Source organism: Pelobates fuscus, chromosome 6 (genome assembly GCF_036172605.1).
Source record: "Pelobates fuscus isolate aPelFus1 chromosome 6, aPelFus1.pri, whole genome shotgun sequence".
NCBI lineage: Eukaryota > Metazoa > Chordata > Amphibia > Anura > Pelobatidae > Pelobates > Pelobates fuscus.
In genome coordinates this window covers 1,966,045-1,988,403 of record NC_086322.1, presented here as the reverse complement: position 1 = coordinate 1,988,403, position 22,359 = coordinate 1,966,045, and the positions used below count along the sequence as shown (strand labels likewise).

The 22,359-nt window shown below is 45.9% G+C and overlaps 1 protein-coding gene across 4 annotated transcripts in view; it reads right to left on the bottom strand.

Moving 5' to 3' along the window:
- Positions 1-22,359, bottom strand: part of DQX1 (DEAQ-box RNA dependent ATPase 1) — a 136,821-nt gene that overhangs the window by 73,014 nt on the left and 41,448 nt on the right. For all 4 annotated transcript variants that reach the window (XM_063457500.1, XM_063457498.1, XM_063457502.1 and 1 more), the window contains exons 6-7: positions 8,593-8,835; positions 5,675-5,771 (exon numbers count right to left, since the gene is read on the bottom strand). In XM_063457500.1, coding sequence (XP_063313570.1) covers positions 5,675-5,771; positions 8,593-8,835 — 340 coding nt within the window. The remainder of the gene's footprint in view (positions 1-5,674; positions 5,772-8,592; positions 8,836-22,359) is intronic.

The following is a 22,359-nucleotide window of genomic DNA, read 5'->3' as shown; positions in this document are numbered from 1 at the left end:
CACACACCTAGATAGACATCACAGAGCACAGAACAGTCTGTAGCGCACACCTAGACAGACATCACAGAGCACAGTACAGCCAGTAACACACACCTAGACAGACATCACCAAGCGCAGTACAGCCAGTAACACACACCTAGATAGACATCACCGAGCACAGAACAGCCAGTAACACACACCTAGATAGACATCACCGAACACAGAACAGCCAGTAACACACACCTAGATAGACATCACCGAACACAGAACAGCCAGTAACACACACCTAGATAGACATCACCGAACACAGAACAGCCAGTAACACACACCTAGATAGACATCACCGAACACAGAACAGCCAGTAACACACACTGTGGCGAAACCGACCTCGCCACGTGTCCTTGGAGGGTGCTGCTTGCCCGCCTCTTGCCTTTGGACTATGGACCAGACTTTATGTGAATGTGTTAACCCAGATAGCTATACCATGGAGCCTATTCATATAATGAAAGACTATGGGAAAGTGTAACGGATCACCTGGCACCCCGACTTGGTACCTCCGTTAATGGATGCTCCTAGCGCTTCCTGAGGACTCCAAGCACTCTGGCAGACACCACAATCACCGAACCGATTCAGCATATGAATCTTCTCAAGCCTCTGAATGCTGTAGACCATTGAATAGGAACCATACGAATAGGCTTACACTCCTAGCAGTCAACAGCATGCAATCAATCCTTCCCCCAATAATGAGACGACACTTCACTTTGAGGGTAAAACAGGAACTCTGGACTGGCTCATCCAGCCTGGCTTTTATTACACTTGTACACTTACAGGCCACACCCAGGGGGAGGCACAAAATGACCAATCACATACATGGTTCAACCCACACATCCCCTCCCCTCAGATAACAGTAAACCCAATTATACGGTACACATTTTTAGCCAAGTTCTGGATGTACCCCAAAAACAGGGGGTACACCTTTAAATCCAGCATCGCTGGATCAGGGGGACAACATATCCAAAAATCAGTTCATTCGGATAAACGGTTCGGGAGATATAGGGTTCCAAAGATTTGACCGACCGCATGGGTAAAGTATCCAAAAACAGTTCCATGCATTTTGGCCCTGCGGTCGGTCACAGACAAGGGAATGAAAACAGGCGAATTGCCTGTGTTATAGAGCCTGGAGAGGGTTTGAATGAATTCCCTTGTTTGTGGGGTTCTTTCTACCGAACGGCGGGCCATTCGGTAGTTTCTATACGAATTTCTGGAAGTATGGAGGTCTCAGCGGTGTTTGCCTAGTCGAGTGTCCGATTTTAGTTCCAGACACTCGACGGCAAAACACCGCTGTTCGGTAGTTTAAGATGGCCGCCGCCACGTGTTCGTTTCCCGAATGGCGGCCACCCAGAGGACAAAGAAGACATTACACTGATTGCCAATTACCTGTTTGCAACATTGTTGCAAACGGTAATTGGAGGCACACTTATTCCTGGGTGGTCTGGTTGTTCGGTAGTTTCACTCAGTATAATGAATGGAGTGATTCTACCGAACAATCAGTTGAATGCTGCATACATATAACCCAGGTTAACTGAACACATAAATGCATACATGATATTAAAGGACTAAAAGCAGTATTACTGTAATATGCTCCACAGTCTTAAAGGTAAAGTATCCCAAAAAGTCCCAATATGTCCATACGTTTTCAGGGGCCATAGTCTTAAAGGTTATTGTTACCCAAAGTCTCAATATGTCCCCAGGCAGTTCTTAAAGGGCCAGCAGCAGTACAATAAAATACCATTCACTGTGCTTAAAGGGCCAGCAGTTGCACAATAAAATACAATATGCCCCAAATAACCCAGGGGCCATAGTCAGCAGGTAGGAGGCGGGCAAACAGGCTTCTCCAGGGCCCAGTGGCGAGGTTGGTTTCACCACAGAAAGACTTTAGCTCCATGGCAATTGTACTGTGTGAATAGGATCTGCGCGCTATTCGGTAGTTTTGTGCGCTCAGATCCCAGCTATCTGGGGATATGTGAAATGTCTGTGTGTTATGGATAAAAAGTAACTTTTTGTATTTTAAAGTGTTTTATGTCTTTCTGTAACCATGTGGTTAATGGAGTCTGCTTCTAGCCCTGGATAATTGGATTACTTCCCTCTTTGTCTCCAGGATAGAGGCCTATGTAAAACCTGTCTAACCGGTTTGCCATGCGGCTAGTAAGGGACAAAATATACTTTTAGTAACTTTTGAACCCCTGGTCGGATTCATGCCATTTTTTAATATGTTGTTCCCCTGAATGGATTGATTGTGGATATGTATTTTTATGTGAATGTGAAGTATGGTTTTAGAGTTATGACAGTTGTGTAAAAAGTATATTTTAAACTGTATGCATAATGGGATTATGTGTCACACTAAGGGGAGGGGATGTGTGGGTTGCACCCGTGATACTATTGGTCATTTTATGCCTCCCCTTGGGTGTGGCCTGTATGTGTGAGATGGAAATAAAAGCCAGGCTGGATGAGCCAGTCCAGAGTTCCTGTTTAACCCTCAAAGTGAAGTGTCGTCTCATTATTGGGGGAGGATTTATTGCATGCTGTTCCAGTTTGACTGCTAGGAGTGCAAACCTATTCGTATGGTTCCTATTCAACTGTCTACAGCATTCCTATGCTTGAGAAGAGTCATATGCTGCATCGGTTCGGTTATTGTGGTGTCTGCCAGAGTGCTTGGAGTCCTCAGGAAGCGCTAGGAGCATCCATTAACGGAGGTACCCAGTCGGGGTGCCAGGCAATCCGTTACATTGGTGGCAGCGGTGGGATGGCGTCCTAGTGTGAGGTAAAGCAGCTCGGAGACACAGTTCGTTTGGATTACAAAGTGAGGGCAAGCATGGCGCTCAGTTACAGTCAACAGGAGTTTGACGCTATGATGAAAATGCTGCTGGCTTTCTTTGGACCAGAACCCCCGGAGGAGAAATACATACAGAGCACAAGGAAAACAGCGGCAGCGTATCTGCAGGGTCTAGCAGACAAAAAAGCAGCTGAAGGTGTCGTCCTTCCTCCCCAGCGGCAGTCTACGGTTCAGGGAGAGGAGCCAGTTATCCCCTCTCCCCAGCGGCTGAAAGTGTGTAAGGGAGAGGAGTTTGTTAACCCCTCTCCCCAGTGGCAGCTTAGCACACCAAGGGGAGACAGTAAGCCCCACACCAGCGCAGATGGGACCGTGGTCTCTGCGGCCAAGCTACAGGGAGCGGAAGGGGCCGTCCTTGCTCCCCAGCGGCAGTCTACGGTTCAGGGAGAGGAGCCTGTTATCCCCTCTCCCCAGCGGCAGCTTAGCACACCAAGGGGAGACAGTAAGCCCCACACCAGCGCAGATGGGACCGTGGTCTCTGCGCCCAAGTTACAGGGAGCTGAAGGGGCCGTCCTCCCTCCCCAGCGGCAGTGTTATTTGTTGGGAATTGGGAGCCCAGTCTCCATTCCCCAGCCGCAGAGTATCCAGCAGGGAATAGAGAGCCCAGCCTCCTTTCCCCAACAGCAGGACTCTGTGTTGGGAGGAGAGATAGTCGGTCTCCCTCCGCAGAGACTGGAAGTATGTATGGGAGAGGAGATTGTTACCACCTCTCCCCAGCGGCGGATCAGTAATGTGCAGGGAATAGAGAGCTCAGTCTCCTTTCCCCAGCGGCAGAGTGTTCTATCAGGAGAGGAGCCTGTTACCCCCTCTCCCCAGCGACAGCTTAGAGTATCCAAAGGGGAGATGGTCGGTGTCCCCCTCCAACAGCAGAGCTATGTATCCAAAGGGGAGACAGTCGGTCTCCCCCTCCGGCAGCAGAGCTGTGCATCTAAAGGTGAGACAGTCGGTCTCCAGCAACCAGGCCCCAACCAGACTACTCCCGGGGTAGTGCTGGCACCAGGGCAGAGTACCGCTGGGCTCTGCCCACTCAGCAACCCACCAAAACAGCCTACCAGTCCCCCACACAGCCATGGTGAGGCACCTGGACCTGGACAAGTTTTTCTCTTACTCAGGTGTAGTAACCATTTATTGTGGGTGGGCTGTACTGCTGTTTCTGTTTTGTGGGTGGGCTGCGGGACTAACAAGGGCACTGACCGGCAGGAGGTCAGATACCCTGTTAGTCTGGGGGGTAAAGGGGAGAAGTGTGGCTAAACCGACCTCGCCACGTGTCATTGGAGGGGGCTGCTTGCCCGCCTCTTGCCTTTGGACCAGACTTTATGTGAATGTGTTAACCCAGATAGCTATACCATGGAGCCTATTCATATAATGAAAGACTTTAGCTCCATGGCAATTGTACTGTGTGAATAGGATCTGCGCGCTATTCGGTAGTTTTGTGCGCTCAGATCCCAGCTATCTGGGGATATGTGAAATGTCTGTGTGTTATGGATAAAAAGTAACTTTCTGTATTTTAAAGTGTTTTATGTCTTTCTGTAACCATGTGGTTAATGGAGTCTGCTTCTAGCCCTGGATAATTGGATTACTTCCCTCTTTGTCTCCAGGATAGAGGCCTATGTAAAACCTGTCTAACCGGTTTGCCATGCGGCTAGTAAGGGACAAAAGATACTTTTAGTAACTTTTGAACCCCTGGTCGGATTCATGCCATTTTTTTATATGTTGTTCCCCTGAATGGATTGATTGTGGATATGTATTTTTATGTGAATGTGATGTATGGTTTTAGAGTTATGAAAGTTGTGTAAAAAGTATATTTTAAACTGTATGCATAATGGGATTATGTGTCACACTAAGGGGAGGGGATGTGTGGGTTGCACCCGTGATACTATTGGTCATTTTATGCCTCCCCTTGGGTGTGGCCTGTATGTGTGAGATGGAAATAAAAGCCAGGCTGGATGAGCCAGTCCAGAGTTCCTGTTTAACCCTCAAAGTGAAGTGTCGTCTCATTATTGGGGGAGGATTTACTGCATGCTGTTCCAGTTTGACTGCTAGGAGTGCAAACCTATTCGTATGGTTCCTATTCAACTGTCTACAGCATTCCTATGCTTGAGAAGAGTCATATGCTGCATCGGTTCGGTGATTGTGGTGTCTGCCAGAGTGCTTGGAGTCCTCAGGAAGCGCTAGGAGCATCCATTACCGGAGGTACCCAGTCGGGGTGCCAGGCAATCCGTTACACACACCTAGATAGACATCACAGAGCACAGTACAAAGAGTAACACACACCTAGACAGACATCACAGAGAACAGTACAGCCGATAATAACACACACCTAGACAGACATCACCAAGCGCAGTACAGCCAGTAACACACACCTAGACAGACATCACCGAACACAGTACAGCCAGTAACACACACCTAGATAGACATCACAGAGCACAGTACAGCCAGTAACACACACCTAGATAGACATCACAGAGCACAGTACAGCCAGTAACACACACCTAGATAGACATCACAGAGCACAGTACAGCCAGTAACACACACCTAGATAGACATCACAGAGCACAGTACAGCCAGTAACACACACCTAGATAGACATCACAGAGCACAGTACAGCCAGTAACACACACCTAGATAGACATCACAGAGCACAGTACAGCCAGTAACACACACCTAGATAGACATCACAGAGCGCAGTACAGCCAGTAACACAAACCTAGATAGACATCACCGAGCACAGTACAGCCAGTAACACACACCTAGACAGACATCACAGAGCACAGTAGATTTTGCTGCTACAGAAATAAAACTTACCGTCATTCGCTCGCGCTCTGATTCTGCGCATTTTAGCTTTAGCTTTACTGATGGGCTGATAAACCAGAGAATCTGCACGAATGCGAGGGTTGTAAACCTATGAAAAAAAGGAAAAGGAGTAAAATTGGAATATTTCGACTGGGAGTAGAGATTTCCAGTGACTTAAATGGAATTGGTATCTTGTGCATCTTTTATTGTACAAACAGAATTTTGTATTGACGAGCTTTTGGGAGATCTTGCCTTTCCATGTCTAAAAATGTCTGTATCAAAGCTCAATATTGAATTCAATTCAGAGGATAACACTATTATACCACACATTCTATGTGTATTACAAAAGATAATAGAGCAGATTATGTCAATAGTGTAAAACACACAGGGGAGACAGACAGAGAGCAGACCGTACCCGCAGAGCAAGCAGGGAGACACACACAGAGCGCAGACTGTACCCGCAGAGCGAGCAGGGAGACACACACAGAGCAGACTGTACCCACAGAGCGAGCAGGGAGACACACACAGAGCAGACTGTACCCACAGAGCGAGCAGGGAGACACACACAGAGCGCAGACTGTACCCGCAGAGCGAGCAGGGAGACACACACAGCGCAGACTGTAACCGCAGAGCGAGCAGGGAGACACAGAGAGCAGACTGTACCCACAGAGCGAGCAGGGAGACACACACAGAGCAGACTGTACCCACAGAGCGAGCAGGGAGACACACACAGAGCGCAGACTGTACCCGCAGAGCGAGCAGGGAGACACAGAGAGCAGACTGTACCCACAGAGCGAGCAGGGAGACACACACAGAGCGCAGACTGTACCCGCAGAGCGAGCAGGGAGACACACACAGCGCAGACTGTAACCGCAGAGCGAGCAGGGAGACACAGAGAGCAGGCTGTACCCACAGAGCGAGCAGGGAGACACACACAGAGCAGACTGTACCCGCAGAGCGAGCAGGGAGACACACACAGCGCAGACTGTAACCGCAGAGCGAGCAGGGAGACACAGAGAGCAGACTGTACCCACAGAGCGAGCAGGGAGACACACACAGAGCAGACTGTACCCACAGAGCGAGCAGGGAGACACACACAGAGCGCAGACTGTACCCGCAGAGCGAGCAGGGAGACACACACAGAGCAGGCTGTACCCACAGAGCGAGCAGGGAGACACACACAGCGCAGACTGTACCCACAGAGCGAGCAGGGAGACACACACAGAGCAGACTGTACCCGCAGACAGAGCAGGGAGACACACACAGCGCAGACTGTACCCGCAGAGCGAGCAGGGAGACACACACAGCGCAGACTGTAACCGCAGAGCGAGCAGGGAGACACACACAGCGCAGACTGTACCCGCAGAGCGAGCAGGGAGACACACCCACAGCGCAGACTGTACCCGCAGAGCGAGCAGGGAGACACACACAGCGCAGACTGTACCCACAGAGCGAGCAGGGAGACACACACAGAGCAGACTGTACCCGCAGAGCGAGCAGGGAGACACACCCACAGCGCAGACTGTACCCGCAGAGCGAGCAGGGAGACACACACAGCGCAGACTGTAACCGCAGAGCGAGCAGGGAGACACACACAGCGCAGACTGTACCCGCAGAGCGAGCAGGAAGACACACACACAGTGCAGACTGTACCCGCAGAGCGAGCAGGGAGACACACACAGCGCAGACTGTAACCGCAGAGCGAGCAGGGAGACACACACAGAGCAGACTGTACCCACAGAGCGAGCAGGGAGACACACACACAGCGCAGACTGTACCCGCAGAGCGAGCAGGGAGACACACACAGCGCAGACTGTACCCGCAGAGCGAGCAGGGAGACACACACAGAGCAGACTGTACCCGCAGAGCGAGCAGGGAGACACACACAGCGCAGACTGTACCCGCAGAGCGAGCAGGGAGACACACACAGAGCAGACTGTACCCGCAGAGTGAGCAGGGAGACACACACACAGAGCAGACTGTACCCGCAGAGCGAGCAGGGAGACACACACAGAGCAGACTGTACCCGCAGAGCGAGCAGGGAGACCCACACAGAGCAGACTGTACCCGCAGAGCGAGCAGGGAGACACACACACAGTGCAGACTGTACCCGCAGAGTGAGCAGGGAGACACACACACAGCGCAGACTGTACCCACAGAGCGAGCAGGGAGACACACACAGAGCAGACTGTAACTGCAGAGCGAGCAGGGAGACACACACAGAGCAGACTGTACCCGCAGAGCGAGCAGGGAGACACACACACAGCGCAGACTGTAACTGCAGAGCGAGCAGGGAGACACACACAGAGCAGACTGTACCCGCAGAGCGAGCAGGGAGACACACAGAGAGCAGATTGTACCCGCAGAGCGAGCAGGGAGACACACACACAGCGCAGACTGTACCCGCAGAGCGAGCAGGGAGACACACAGAGAGCAGACTGTACCCGCAGAGCGAGCAGGGAGACACACACAGAGCAGACTGTACCCACAGAGCGAGCAGGGAGACACACAGAGAGCAGACTGTACCCACAGAGCGAGCAGGGAGACACACACAGAGCAGACTGTACCCACAGAGCGAGCAGGGAGACACACACACAGTGCAGACTGTACCTGCAGAGCGAGCAGGGAGACACACAGAGAGCAGACTGTACCCGCAGAGCGAGCAGGGAGACACACACACAGCGCAGACTGTACCCACAGAGCGAGCAGGGAGACACACACAGAGCAGACTGTACCCGCAGAGCGAGCAGGGAGACACACACAGAGCAGACTGTACACACAGAGCGAGCAGATCTTTAGCTGTGCAGTTAGCTATATTTATTAATAGACCCTGCTCCAATCCCAATGTGTTATAACGTCTGGCACACAATTCCTGCTATTTTTAAATTAGAAATGAACCGGTCTACTGACAGATGGAGCTCGATACTCACAGTTTGAAGCTCACTTCCAGTGTCGATCACGTATCGAATTCCTGGCAGAGAGAAGGAAAGCTCTGCCATGTTGTATGCCAGAAAAACGCGTCGTTGATAACCGGATTCATTCTGCTGTGGCTCATACACTGACTGGATGGCACTGCCAGCACTGGGAAGCAAAGCCAATGGCATCAGACTACCCAGGCTGGGGCTGAGAGAAAGCGCTTCCACCATTAGAGCAGCATTGCAACGTACAACCTCCTGAGAACCACGGAAAGGAAACATTTAGAACACAGTATTGCAGTACAACCAACCCCATCATGAAACCTTCCTGCAATATGCGGCCTCCATGCAAAGACAATCTATTCTACATGGAAAAAGCAGCAGAGCCCCCCTTTCGAAAGAACACAATATGACATTTCTTCAGAATGCACCTTTCCTGCAGAGCACAGTGTGCACCAGCTGTGGCTCTAACAGACAGACATGTCCTCAGCCTACTGGTGCTCATTTACCAGAGTGAAGAACCAGATTTGGAAACATTGCGAGTAATTCAGGTTCTTCACACGTAAATGGACATTGTTTTGGGCAGACTGGTGACTGCATTGCTGTGTGAGAAGTAATCTTCTGCTTCTGTTTTTGTTCTTTTCCTTTTTTGTGAGGCATTTTCATGTATCCTTACTTATTATCTGGTGAATCATGACGGGTTCGATAATATGGTGGACTGAGAATACCACTGAATTTAGGGTGAAACTCTTTTTGAATGCTAACTATTTTGTGACATGGTGTCAGTGAAATTACATAAGGGACATTGGAACGCCGACGTCACAGGATTCGTCAACATCAAATTAGATTGTGCAGTCGTATTGTAGAAATTGTGTGTCTGGTGTGACATTACTTCTGGAAGCGTGCACGCACCATAACCAATTTGGAAAGGGGCAAATATTTAAAAATAATCAAACACTTGGTTTGGTCTACAACACTGTGTAGTCACTACTTAGCAGATGTGACTCCATTTTGTAACAAAGTGAAAAACAGACAGACACTTTTGTTTCTTACTCATTCACTGCATGAGGAAACTGAATGGAATTTGGCTAATGTAAACAGTGATTAGAGATAAGGCATCTCTTACACTTAGAACCAAGTCTTTGGAACAAGGGGGATTGAGAGCCCAAGCCCACACATATATTGATATATGCGAACCGAATAATTATATACAAAAAATACCTACATTAATAATTTGAATATATTCATAGATAGTTTTAATTATAATGAAATGTATTCATTGAATTTGAACATTAGCTGAATGTGTGTATCATATGTTATCACATACTACTAATACAGACACACTTAGTTCTATACAATTGGACAGTGTAACTGATAAATCAGACACAGATTACATTCATCAACAAGAGATACTCCATACCAGTACTTAATTTTACTTTTCAAATGCAATTGGACTTCTAGAAGAACCCATTGTAAGAGTGAGTCGAGATCCGTCAAAAGCTACTTTATGACATAAAAAGGAGACTGATAGTCTATGAAGACGGACCACTACCCCTTTGAAGTATGACAACCTGATGAAGTAGCCAGAAAGATAAGAAAATGTTATGGAATTTTCGTCACAAATTTCAATTAAAGGACCACTCTAGTGCCAGGAAAGCATACTCGTTTTCCTGGCACTAGAGTGCCCTGAGGGTGCCCCCACCCTCAGGGTCCCCATCCCACCCGGCTCTGGAAAGGGGAAAAGGGGTAAAACTTACCTTTTCCCAGCGCTGGGCGGAGAGCTCTCCTCCTCCTCTCCGCCTCCGTTCCTCCCCGTCGGCTGAATGCGCACGTGCGGCAAGAGCTGCGCGCGCATTCAGCCGGTCACATAGGAAAGCATTCATAATGCTTTCCTATGGACGCTTGCGTGCTCTCACTGTGATTTTCACAGTGAGAATCACGCAAGCGCCTCTAGCGGCTGTCAGTGAGACAGCCACTAGAGGAAATAGGGGAATGCTTAACCCATTAATAAACATAGCAGTTTCTCTGAAACTGCTATGTTTATAAAAAAATTAGTAAACCCTAGCTGGACCTGGCACCCATACCACTTCATTAAGCTGAAGTGGTCTGGGTGCCTAGAGTGGTCCTTTAACCCAGTAGACAAAGTGGTAATTGGAATTAAAAATGAAATTTATTGTGATGCAATAACACCATCTGCTGATCTGTAAGACAATCATTAGAACAAGGTCCACCCACCTAATCCCATTGGTCACTTCAAAAAGACCATGTAACAAAGTTAAAATAAGGAATTCTTTAAAAATGAGAACATGAAACTGTTCAGATTCAAGATTGAGATAATTGGGGACTCAAAAAGATCATCATTAGACCAGACAAAGGTATACTGCTCTTTCCAACTGATTTCTGTGACTTAACGAGACAACTCTGATTTAGAGAAATTGAGAAGGAATATAGAATAGCTCTATAAGATTTCTATCGAAACAATTTTACTTGCATTCACCATCCAGTGAATTATATCTCCAACCCACAAACACATTTTCTACCAAGAAAATGTGTTAACATGCTTGTGGCGGAACCAACCGCCAATGTCGCTTTTTTGCCCCATTTCGCAAGTTTTTTCCCTTTTTTTCTTTCGGGAGTTATTGTATACGAATCTCCTCCAGTCGTCTCCCAAACGAGGACCACCTCTGTACCCCATTAGAACGTTCACACCAGCAACTTAAGTACGAAACCGCAAGGAAGTAATTAATACATGCTTCCCCTGGGTCACCGCCATTTCGTATAACCGAATGCACGTGGTTGACAAAAGAATGGCAGCCATTTTATCTCCCATACGTGGGCAGCGGCACTTGTCTGGAGTGCTTTTCGGCTAGGCACTCGCTCAACCCCCAGTAAAGATTAGACCACTGACCGTTCTATTTCCCGACCAACTATGCGAACGACGTTCGGGAGATCTGATCTTTACCTCGACGGCACTTCTGTTTCACCAAACCGATCTTAATGATATTTATATGTTATACACTCAGATCAGGGCTATCCAGGGATTGTGGGGTTCCTGGTTATGGTGGGGGCACTTTTGGGGTACTGTATGTTTTGTATAGATTTTTTTTGTACCTGAGTGATAATTAAATTATAGGTTTTTCTCACGCAATTATCTCTCAGGCACAAAGGATCCTGGGAATGAAACTCCTTTATTTTTTTATTGGAGACCCCATGTAGGGGTCTGTGCATAAAAGCCCTGTATGGGGGGGCGTGGCCTGGACACGAAGCGAGCTGGACGTGTCTGAGTAGAGTTCCGCTACACCGTAGAATGCTTATATAAGCGTGCTAAACCTTGCTAAATACCCAGAAATCATGGAAAACAGGCCTGCCAAGAAACCTTCAAAAAAATCCCCGGAGTCAGGGGTCTCTGTAGCCGAAACTCTTTGCCGTTTCACACCAGGGACCCTCTGGCCCGCAAGATGGCGGCGACACAGACGCCTCGACCTCGCTGGCCAAGTCCACAACGACTCCTGGGAGAGCACCTCGGGCAACGGACACGGCACAAATATTGTCTAAACTAACGGAGGTTAAAACAGGGAGAGTGTGGCGAAACCAACCTCGCCACTGGACATTGGAGAAGCCTGTTTGCCCGCCTCCTGCCTGCTGACTATGGCCCCTGGGAGATTTAGCCCTTTAAATACAGTATTTGGGCATATTGTATTTTATTATATGTTGCTACCATGTGGCTAATACAGCATTCATACGCTTGAGAGCATTCTTATGCTTCTCCGGTTCGGTGGTTGTGGTGTCTGCTGCAGTGCTTGGAGTCCTTTAGGAAGCGCTAGGAGCATCCTTCAATGGAGGTACCCAGTCGGGGTGCCCGTGGATCCGTTACATAGGTGGCAGCGGTGGGATGGTGTCCTAGTGCGAGGTAAAGCAGCTCGGACACACCGTTCATGGAGTTACAAATTGAGGGCAACGCTAGCACTCGTGCAGCGCCCCTGGGAGCAGACGTATCCAGCGACTTGGAGCAGACAAGTATAGAAGGCTCTGGCTCTGAAGAAGATTGGCTTGCCGAGGTGAGGCAGCGAGTGGCCCAGTATGGTGATAATGTGCCCATGGATATATGCCAGGCGATCTGGAACCAGGTCACAGCCGAGCGAAACGCAAGGATGGACCGAGAATTTCGGCTGGCGAAAGAGAGAGAATATACTCAGCGGAAGGAGTGTTACAGCAGCCAAAGAGAGGCTGCATTCGAGGAGGTTAACAGTTTCCCCCGGAGGCGGCCAAAGGAACCCGATGTAGGGGTCCTCATAGACTGGTCCTGTAAGGAACCACAACAGGCAGGTGGAGATGGGACCGAGGTCTCTCCACCGGGCCCACTGGGATGCTGGGAAGCTGGCCCAGATCCCCAGCAGCAGCCAGAGTTACCGGGTGCAGAAGCAGGTGGTCCCTACTCTCAAATGTTGAGGGACCTCATAGACTGGTCCTGGGAAGACCCACAGATGGCAGGTGGAGATGGGACTGCGGTCTCTCTACCGGCCCTACAGGGATGCTGGGCAGTCAGCCCAGATCCCCAGCGGCAGAGTACATTACAGGGAGGAGAGACCACTGGTTTCACTCCCCAGCGGCAGAGCGCACTATTGGAAGGGGAGACAGTCGGTCCCCTCTCTACCAGCTGAGAGAGTGTCAGGGAGAGGAGCCTGTTACCCCCTCTCCCCAGCGGCTGGAAGTGTGTAAGGGAGAGGAGTTTGTTACTCCCTCTTCCCAGCGGCAGCGTAGCCCACCAAGGGGAGACACTAAGCCCCCCATCAGTGCAGATGGGACCGTGGTCTCTGCGCCCAAGCTACTAGGAGTGGAGAGCAGCGTCCTCCCTCCCCAGCGGCAGAGTGTCCTACAGGGAGCAGAGACAGTTGGTCTCTCACCCCAGCGACAGGACAACTTATGGAAAGGGAAGACAGTCGGTCTCCCTCTTCAACAGCAGAGAGAGTGCCAGGGAGGGGAGCCTGTTAACCCCTCTCCCCAGAGGCAGTGTCCTATACTAAAAGGGGAGACAGCCTGTCTTCCCCTCCAGCAGCAACACCAGGTCCAGAGGGAGGCGCCTACTATTCCTTCTCCTCAGCTCTCCTTCCATACTTGTCTGCTCCCAGGGGCGCTGCACGACTGCTAGCGTTGCCCTCAATTTGTAAATCCAAACAGTGTCTCTGAGCTGCTTTACCTCGCACTAGGACGCCATCCCACCGCTTGCCACCAATGTAACGGATCACCTGGCACCCCGACTGAGTACCTCCGTTAATGGATGCTCCTAGTGCTTCCTGAGGACTCCAAGCACTCTGGCAGACACCACAATCACCGAATCCGAGAAACCTTTAAATTCTCCCAAGCATATGAATGCTGTAGACCATTGAATAGGAACCATACGAATAGGCTTGTACTCCTAGCAGTCAACTGGAACAGCATTCAATAAATCCTTCCCCCAATAATGAGACGACACATCACTTTGAGGGTAAAACAGGAACTCTGGACTGGCACATCCAGCCTGGCTTTTATTACAAGAGTACACATACAGGCCACACCCAGGGGGAGGCATAAAATAACCAATGAAATAGATGTTACCTCCCACACACCCCCTCCCCTTAGTGTGACACATAATCCCATTATTCATACAGTTTAAAATATACTTTTTACACAATATTTATAACTTCAAAACCATACATCACATTCACACAAAATTACATATCCACAATCAATCCATTCAGGAGAACAACATATTAAAAAATGGCATGGATCAGACCAGGGGTTCAAAAGTTACTAAAAGTATCTTTTAAAACCACTAGCTTTCCAGGGCCTTCTCTGGAAGACAGACTCCATTAAGCACATGGGGACACAAAGACAGTAAAACACTTTAAAATACATAAATTCACCTTTTACACATAACACACAGACATTTCACCTATCCCCAGATAGCTGGGATCTGCGCGCACAAAACTACCGAATAGCGCGCAGATCCTACTCACACAGTACAATTGCCATGGAGCTAAAGTCTTTCCCATAGTCTTTCATTATATGAATAGGCTCCATGGTATAGCTATCTGGGGTATCACATTCCCATAAAGTCTGGTCCATAGTCCAAAGGCAAGAGGCGGGCAATTGGCCCCCTCCAAGGACACGTGGCGAGGTCGGTTTCGCCACAATCCCAAAAAGTCCCAATATGTCCATCGATGATTTTAAAAGGGCCAGTTGCAGCAATATAAAGTACAATATGCCCCAAATAACCCAGGGGCCATAGTCAGCAGGTAGGAGGCTAGCAAACAGGCTTCTCCAGGGCCCAGTGGCGAGGTTGGTTTCGCCACATCTATATACATAAATATATACGTATATATCACTATATATATACACCTATATATAAATAAAAATATTAAAAAAAATTATATATATATATATACATACATATATATACACATATGTGTATATACATATATTAATTCTACACATTTATTTATGTAATATTTTTACATAATTAGGTATCCTAATTAATTACAATTAGCGGGACCTGCCTGACAACCCATGCCGAAAGTATTGGGAATTTAATTTGCTAGCACTATATTTAACCCTATAACTTTCCAAGACACCATAAAACCTGTACATGGGGGGTACTGTTTTACTCGGGAGACTTCGCTGAACACAAATATTAGTGTTTCAAAATAGTAAAAATGTATTACAACGATGATATCGCCAGTAAAAGTTAAGTTTTTTGCATTTTTCACACACAAACAGCACTTACACGGACGATATTATTGCTGCAATACTTTTTACTGTTTTGAAACACAAATATTTGTGTTCAGCGAAGTCTCCCGAGTACAACAGTACCCCTCATGTACAGGTTTTATGGTGTTTTCAAAAGTTACAGCGTCAAATATAAGGCTTGTGTTTCATTTTTTTCACATTAAAATTCGCCAGATTGCTTACGTTGCCTTTGTGACCCTATGGTAGCCCAAAAATTAAAATTACCCCTATGATGGCATACCATTTGCAATAGTAGACAACCCAAGGTATTGCAAATGGGGTATGTCCAGTCTTTTTTAGTAGCCACTTAGTAGCGTTTTTTGCATTTTTCACACTTAAACAAATACTAACGCTAACTTTGGCCAGTGTTTGTGACCAAATGGCTACTAAAAAAGACTGGACATACTCCATTTGCAATACCTTGGGTTGTCTACCATTGCAAATGGTATGCCATTATGGGTGTAAATTTATTTCCTGGGCTACTATACAGTCTCAAAGGCAACGTAACCAATCTGGCGAATTTCAATTTCAAATGTAACGTGCAATATTTGACCCCGTAACTTCCCAAAACTCCATAAAACCTGTACATAGGGGGTACTGTTTTACACGTGAGACTTTGCTGAATACAAATATGTGTATTTTATTGCAGTAAAAGCAAACAGTATTATGACATTGACAATTAAAATGTCATGTAGAACTAAATAAATAAAAAAAATTCGTATTTTCTCCCATTTTTTCAGATTAAATTATGTTTCATAGCTAAATATTTGATATTAAATGAAAGCCCTGTTTCCCCTGAATAAAATGATATATAATAAGGGGGGGTGCATTTAATATGAAAGAGGTGAATTATGGTTGGACAGACATATAGCGCAAATGCCAGGTTTTGTTTACGTTTTGTTTTGATCACAACTTGTACATTTGGCCGCGGTCTTAACCCCTTAAGGACGGAGGACGGTTCAGGACCGTCATCGGCATTTTTGCGTTGCCGACCGGTGACGGTCCTGAACCGTCCTAACCGTCCAATGTACTTACCCGATCGCCGTCGTTCCCCCGGCGGCGATCGGCGGTGCTCCCGGTGTGGGGAGACTGCCTGCAGCCCAGACAGTCTCCCCATGGCGGTTTAGGACCCCTGTGGCCATGTGATCGCCCAACAGGGCGACCACATGGTCACAATAGGTGTCCTAGTGTCTGCCTGCAGGGGGACTGTCTGTGCTGACAGGCAGTCTCCCTGCTGCTGTAAAATCATTAAAAAAAATTAAAGTGAAAGTTAATAAAAAAAAAAAAAATAATATTATTATATATGTGTATATATATGATATATAGACATATATTATACCTATATAATATATGTCTATATATCATATATATATAATGTCATGCTAAGTGTATTTTTATATTAATATGTACATATATTAATATAAAAATACACTTATAATTAATTTACACACGTATATATATAATAACTATATATATTGTATATATATATTATTATAAAATACGAATAATAAATAATTTAAATTAAAAAAATTAAAAATAATAATAATAAAAATAAAAAAAAATTATATATCTATACGAAATTTTATTCTAACTGTATTTTGATATTAATATATATTTATTTTTATCAAAATACACTTAGAATGAAATTGTATATATATCTATGTATATATAAATAAATAAAAAGAATGCGAACTATTCATATGTCCATATATAAAATTACATAAATAATTGTATAAATATACACGTAGACTTCAAATATATAAATATGCATATATATTTCAATTCTACGTGCGTATTTGTGTAATATTTTTACATAATTAAGTTATTTTATTGATTGCAATTTAAGGGACCTGCCTGCCAACCCAGGCCGAAAGTCCAGAGAATTTAATTTGCCATCACTGTATTTTACCCTGTAACGTTCTACGGCACCCTAAAACCTGTACATGGGGGGTACTGTTTTACTCGGGAGACTTCGCTGAACACAAATATTAGTGATTCAAAACAGTAAAACATATCACAGCGATGATATTGTCAGTGAAAGTGACTTTTTTTGCATTTTTCACACACAAACAGCACTTTTACTGATGATATAATTGTTGTGATACATTTTCCAGTTTTGAAACACTAATATTTGTGTTCAGCAAAGTCTCCTGAGTAGAACAGGACCCCCCATGTACAGGTTTTATAGCGTTTTTGAAAGTTACAGGGTCAAATATATGGGTCAAATATTTTTACATTGAAAATGGCCAGGTTGGTTACGTTGCCTTTAAGAGCGTATGGTAGCCCAGGAATGAGAATTACACCCATGATGGCATACCATTTGCAAAAGAAGACAACCCAAGGTATTGCAAATGGGGTATGTCCAGTCTTTTTTAGTAACCACTTAGTCACAAACACTGGCCAAAATTAGCGTTCAATTTAGTTTTTTACTTTTTTCACACACAAACAAATATGAACGCTAACTTTGGCCAGTGTTTGCGACTAAGTGGCTACTAAAAAAGTCTGGACATACCCCATATTGAATACCCTGGGTTGTCTACTTTTAAAAAAATATGTACATGTGGGGTGTTATTTAGCAATTTATGACAGATAATAGTGTTACAATGTCACTATTGATACATTTTAAAAATGTATGTTTTGAAACCGCAATATCCTACTTGTACTTATAGCCCTATAACATGCAAAAAAATAGCAAAAAGCATGTAAACACTGGGTATTTTTGAACTCAGGACAACATTTTGAATCTATTTAGCAGTTTTTTTCATTCGCTTTTGAAGATGAGTAAAAGATTTTTCACATAAAATTCAAAAAAATGTGTATTTTTTTAAATTTTTCATCATATTTTTTCATTTTTTTTAAATTAAATTACATGAGATTATATAAATAATGGTATGTAAAGAAAGCCCCTTTTGTCCTGAAAAAAACAATATATAATTTGTATGGGAACAGTAAATGAGAGAGCGGAAAATTACAGCTAAACACAAACACCACAAAAGTGTCAAAAAGATGCCTGGTCGCAAATGTACAACATCGCAAAAAAAGTCCGGTCCCTAAGGGGTTAAGGGGTTAATCCAGAGATATTGAATCTTTAATCAGAAAAGTTATCTGCAACAATTAAACTTAGAAATGTTCATTTGGTTACTGGATGGAAGAAAATAGTTAAGTTGACTATTTTTGAGAGAAACACTGTGTATGTTATTTGCAATGTTTAAGTGTTTACTCTGTGAGAATTGTAGCTAGTAGTGAGTGAGTTGATCCTCTGTGCTGATTCTAACAGACTGTAAGTGTAGCAGAATGGATGCTCTAGCTACACTTTTATTCCCTTTTGTTTGGCTGTCCGTACACCTCGATGAGTTTACCCAACCAACATGTGTGGTCCCCTTGCTCGCACCTTTTATTTACCGACAACCCCTGGTTGTTAACCACAAATTGGTTATTAGTTCAAGTGTTTTCACTGTGTGGCCACCGTTCGTATAATTGAACGCATGTGTTTAACCCCTTAAGGACACATGACGTGTGTGACATGTCATGATTCCATTTTATTCCAGAAGTTTGGTCCTTAAGGGGTTAAAGAAATGGCGGCCATTTTGTCTCCCGAACACAGGCATCGGTACATGGTTGTCTACAGCGTGGAACGGTTTTCGGATATGCAATCCCGCTGACCATCCAACTTCCCGAACACTTATCAAAACTGTGTTTGGGAGGCATGAACTACCTAAAAGCCAGGGGATGGATTCATCGGTGTTCGTGTGAGAACCCCCGAAAGATGACCGGTCGTTGCTTTGTTTTCTCTGGAACTGTTTTGGGGCATCACCTCATGGCTGACCAGTCAAAACTTCATTGGAACGGCTTTCACGAACCAACGAAGGGATCTGAGCGCTATTTCAGCAAATCGTGCGCTGAGATCCAAGCTATTTGGTGCTATGATTTTTGTGGGGTTCCAAAGTTACTAAAATGCATTTTTGGGATGTTTTAGAATATTGTATATGTTTCTGTACCAGAGAGATAATTGAGTTATAACTTTTTCTCACGCAATTATCTCTCAGGCACAGAGGATCCTAGGAAGAAAAGCCCTGTATTATTGTATGGGAGAGCCCATGTAGGGGTGTGGCGAAACCAACCTCGCCACTGGGCCCTGGAGAAGCCTGTTTGCTAGCCTCCTACCTGCTGACTATGGCCCCTGGGTTATTTGGGGCATATTGTACTGTATATTGCTGCTACTGGCCCTTTTAACAGCATCTATGGACATATTGGGACTTTTGGGACTACTGTCCCTTTAAGACTGTGCTACATATTCTAGTGTACTGCCTGTAATATTATATGTGTATTTGTGTGTTAAGCTTAACCTGGGATATGTATGCAGCATTCACCTGATTGTTCGGTAGAATCACTCCATTCATTATATTGAGTGAAACTACCGAACAACCAGACCACCCAGGAATAAGTGTGCCTCCAATTACAGTTTGCAACAATGTTGCAAACGGGTAATTGGCAATCAGTGTAATGTATTCTTTGTCCTCTGGGTGGCCGCCATTCGGGAAACAAACACGTGGCGGCGGCCATCTTAAACTACCGAACAGCGGTGTTTTGCCGTCGAGTGTCTGGAACTAAAATCGGACACTTGACTAGGCAAACACCGCTGAGACCTCCATACTTCCAGAAATTCGTATGGAAACTACCGAATGACCCGCCGTTCGGTAGAAAGAACCCCACAAACAAGGGAATTCATTCAAACCCTCTCCAGGCTCTATAACACAGGCAATTCGCCTGTTTTCATTCCCTTGTTTGTGACCGACCGCAGGGCCAAAATGCATGGAACTGTTTTCGGATACTTTACCCATGCGGTCGGTCAAATCTTTAGAACCCCATATCTCACGAACCATTCATCCGAATGACTTGAATTTTGGATATGTTGTCCCCCTGAATAAGGGCTATCCAGTGATGCTGGATTTAAAGGTGTACCCCCGGGTTTTGGGGTACATCCAGAACTTGGCTGAAAAAGTGTACCGGATAATTGAGTTTAATGTTATCTGAGGGGAGGGGATGTGTGGGCTGAACCATGTATGTGATTGGTTATTTTATGCCTCCCCCTGGGTGTGGCCTGTATGTGGATTAGTGTAATAAAAGCCAGGCTGGATGAGCCAGTCCAGAGTTCCTGTTTTAACCTCAAAGTGATGTGTCGTCTCATTATTGGGGGAAGGATTTATTGTATGCTGTTCCAGTTGACTGCTAGGGGTACAAGCCTATTCGTATGGTTCCTATTCAATGGTCTACAGCATTCATACGCTTGGGAGAATTTAAAGGTTTCTTGGATTCGGTGATTATGGTGTCTGCCAGAGTGCTTGGAGTCCTCAGGAAGCACTAGGAGCATCCATTAACGGAGGTACTCAGTCGGGGTGCCAGGTGATCCGTTACAAGGGGTCTGTGCATAAAAGCTGTGTGTGGCCAAAATGAAATCAGTTGACTCCCAGAATGTGTTGTCTAGTTGCTGGGGGGAAAGTGTCTTGGATTATTAGACTGTTTCTTAAAGCTACGAGGATGGAATAGTGGAGATACCTATTCTATGTACTGGAGCTCTTCTACAGTCAGCATCTAGTTTTTATGACTTGGAGCTGTGCTGCTAACTCTGTTACATTCGGTGTGAAGGAATTCTAAAGCTGAGCTCAATGTATTCTGAAGCATTGGAATAATTCTTGTGACGTATTCCTTTATCCCTGGATTGTCATCCTTTTTATTGTCATTTACTTGCTACACTGGGTGGTTCGGTATATGGGATTCACTGAACACCTGGGACCCATGTAGTTCACATACCGAACAAACTACCAAACGGCCAGACCACCCATTGACCCTTGTTCTCACCTCAGTTACCGTGATTATCACGACGTTCTAAGTGGTCGCTGGGTGGTTGCCGTTCGTATGTACGAACACGGGGCGGCGGCCATCTTTAGCCGCCAACGCGTACAGCGGTGTTTGGTCGTCGAGTGCGTGGAACTATTGGACACTCGACAGCGCGAACACCACTCGGACTTCCATCTCCAGTAGGGATGCACCGAAATTTCTATTTTTGGCCGAAAATGGGACTATCCCATTTCGGATGAAAACGGGTCAAATTTGCATAATATATATGTGAAGGCTTGGCCTGTAGTTGTGGGAGGGGCTTGGTTTCCCTATAAAAGGGCTACCAATCCACTCTCACCTTACCGTTAATGGTCTGGCGAGTCTGAAACGTTACTTCCGGTTCAGACCGCCATCTTGGATTTTCCTCTTACCTGTTCCTCGTGGTCTCCTGGTCCAGTGCTCTCCTGGGTTGTCCGGTGCTCTCCGGGCTCTTCTTCCCGCCGCCGGCGCCCGCACAGCTCGTCCTGTACTTGTCGACCGGAAAACCGTAAGTTAGGCCCGCCGTAAAGCAAACCGCCGCAAAATTCACGGCGGAGCCCCGTTCGCATCAACCGCATTCGGTACTTTCATTTTATAAAGCACGCCGCTCGGCAATTTAATCATTCGCATGTCAATACCACTGAAACTAACGAACGCTGCATTCGGCTATACACATAGCTATTTTCTCTACTCAATTAAACGTATCTATTCGTATGTAACCATACTCCATTCAAATTTGCGCATTTACTCACGAATTATACACGATTTGCATCCAATTCTTAAGGGGAATTTCGCCCCCTACCGGTCAAAAACTATATTACACCCATTATTTCTAAAAAAGATATAAATATGCTACACTTAATTGGTGTCCTGATTTTCCCTGACATCTTCCCACAGGTTTTTTCCTTACCAGGGAGTCATACTAAGATTTGGGGATTCTGATATCGGTATCATTTATACTTTCTTTATAGGTTGGTAAAAATTGTCATATGATTCATGTAATGGCCAATAAGACATATGATATTAGTTAAGTGTATAATTTACTCTTCTAGGTTCTTAGTCATTGGAACGGTAGCTTTTACAAGCAAGAAGCCGGTCACTTTCTCTCGGTTATATCCCCTCTGCAGATTATCGGGTAGG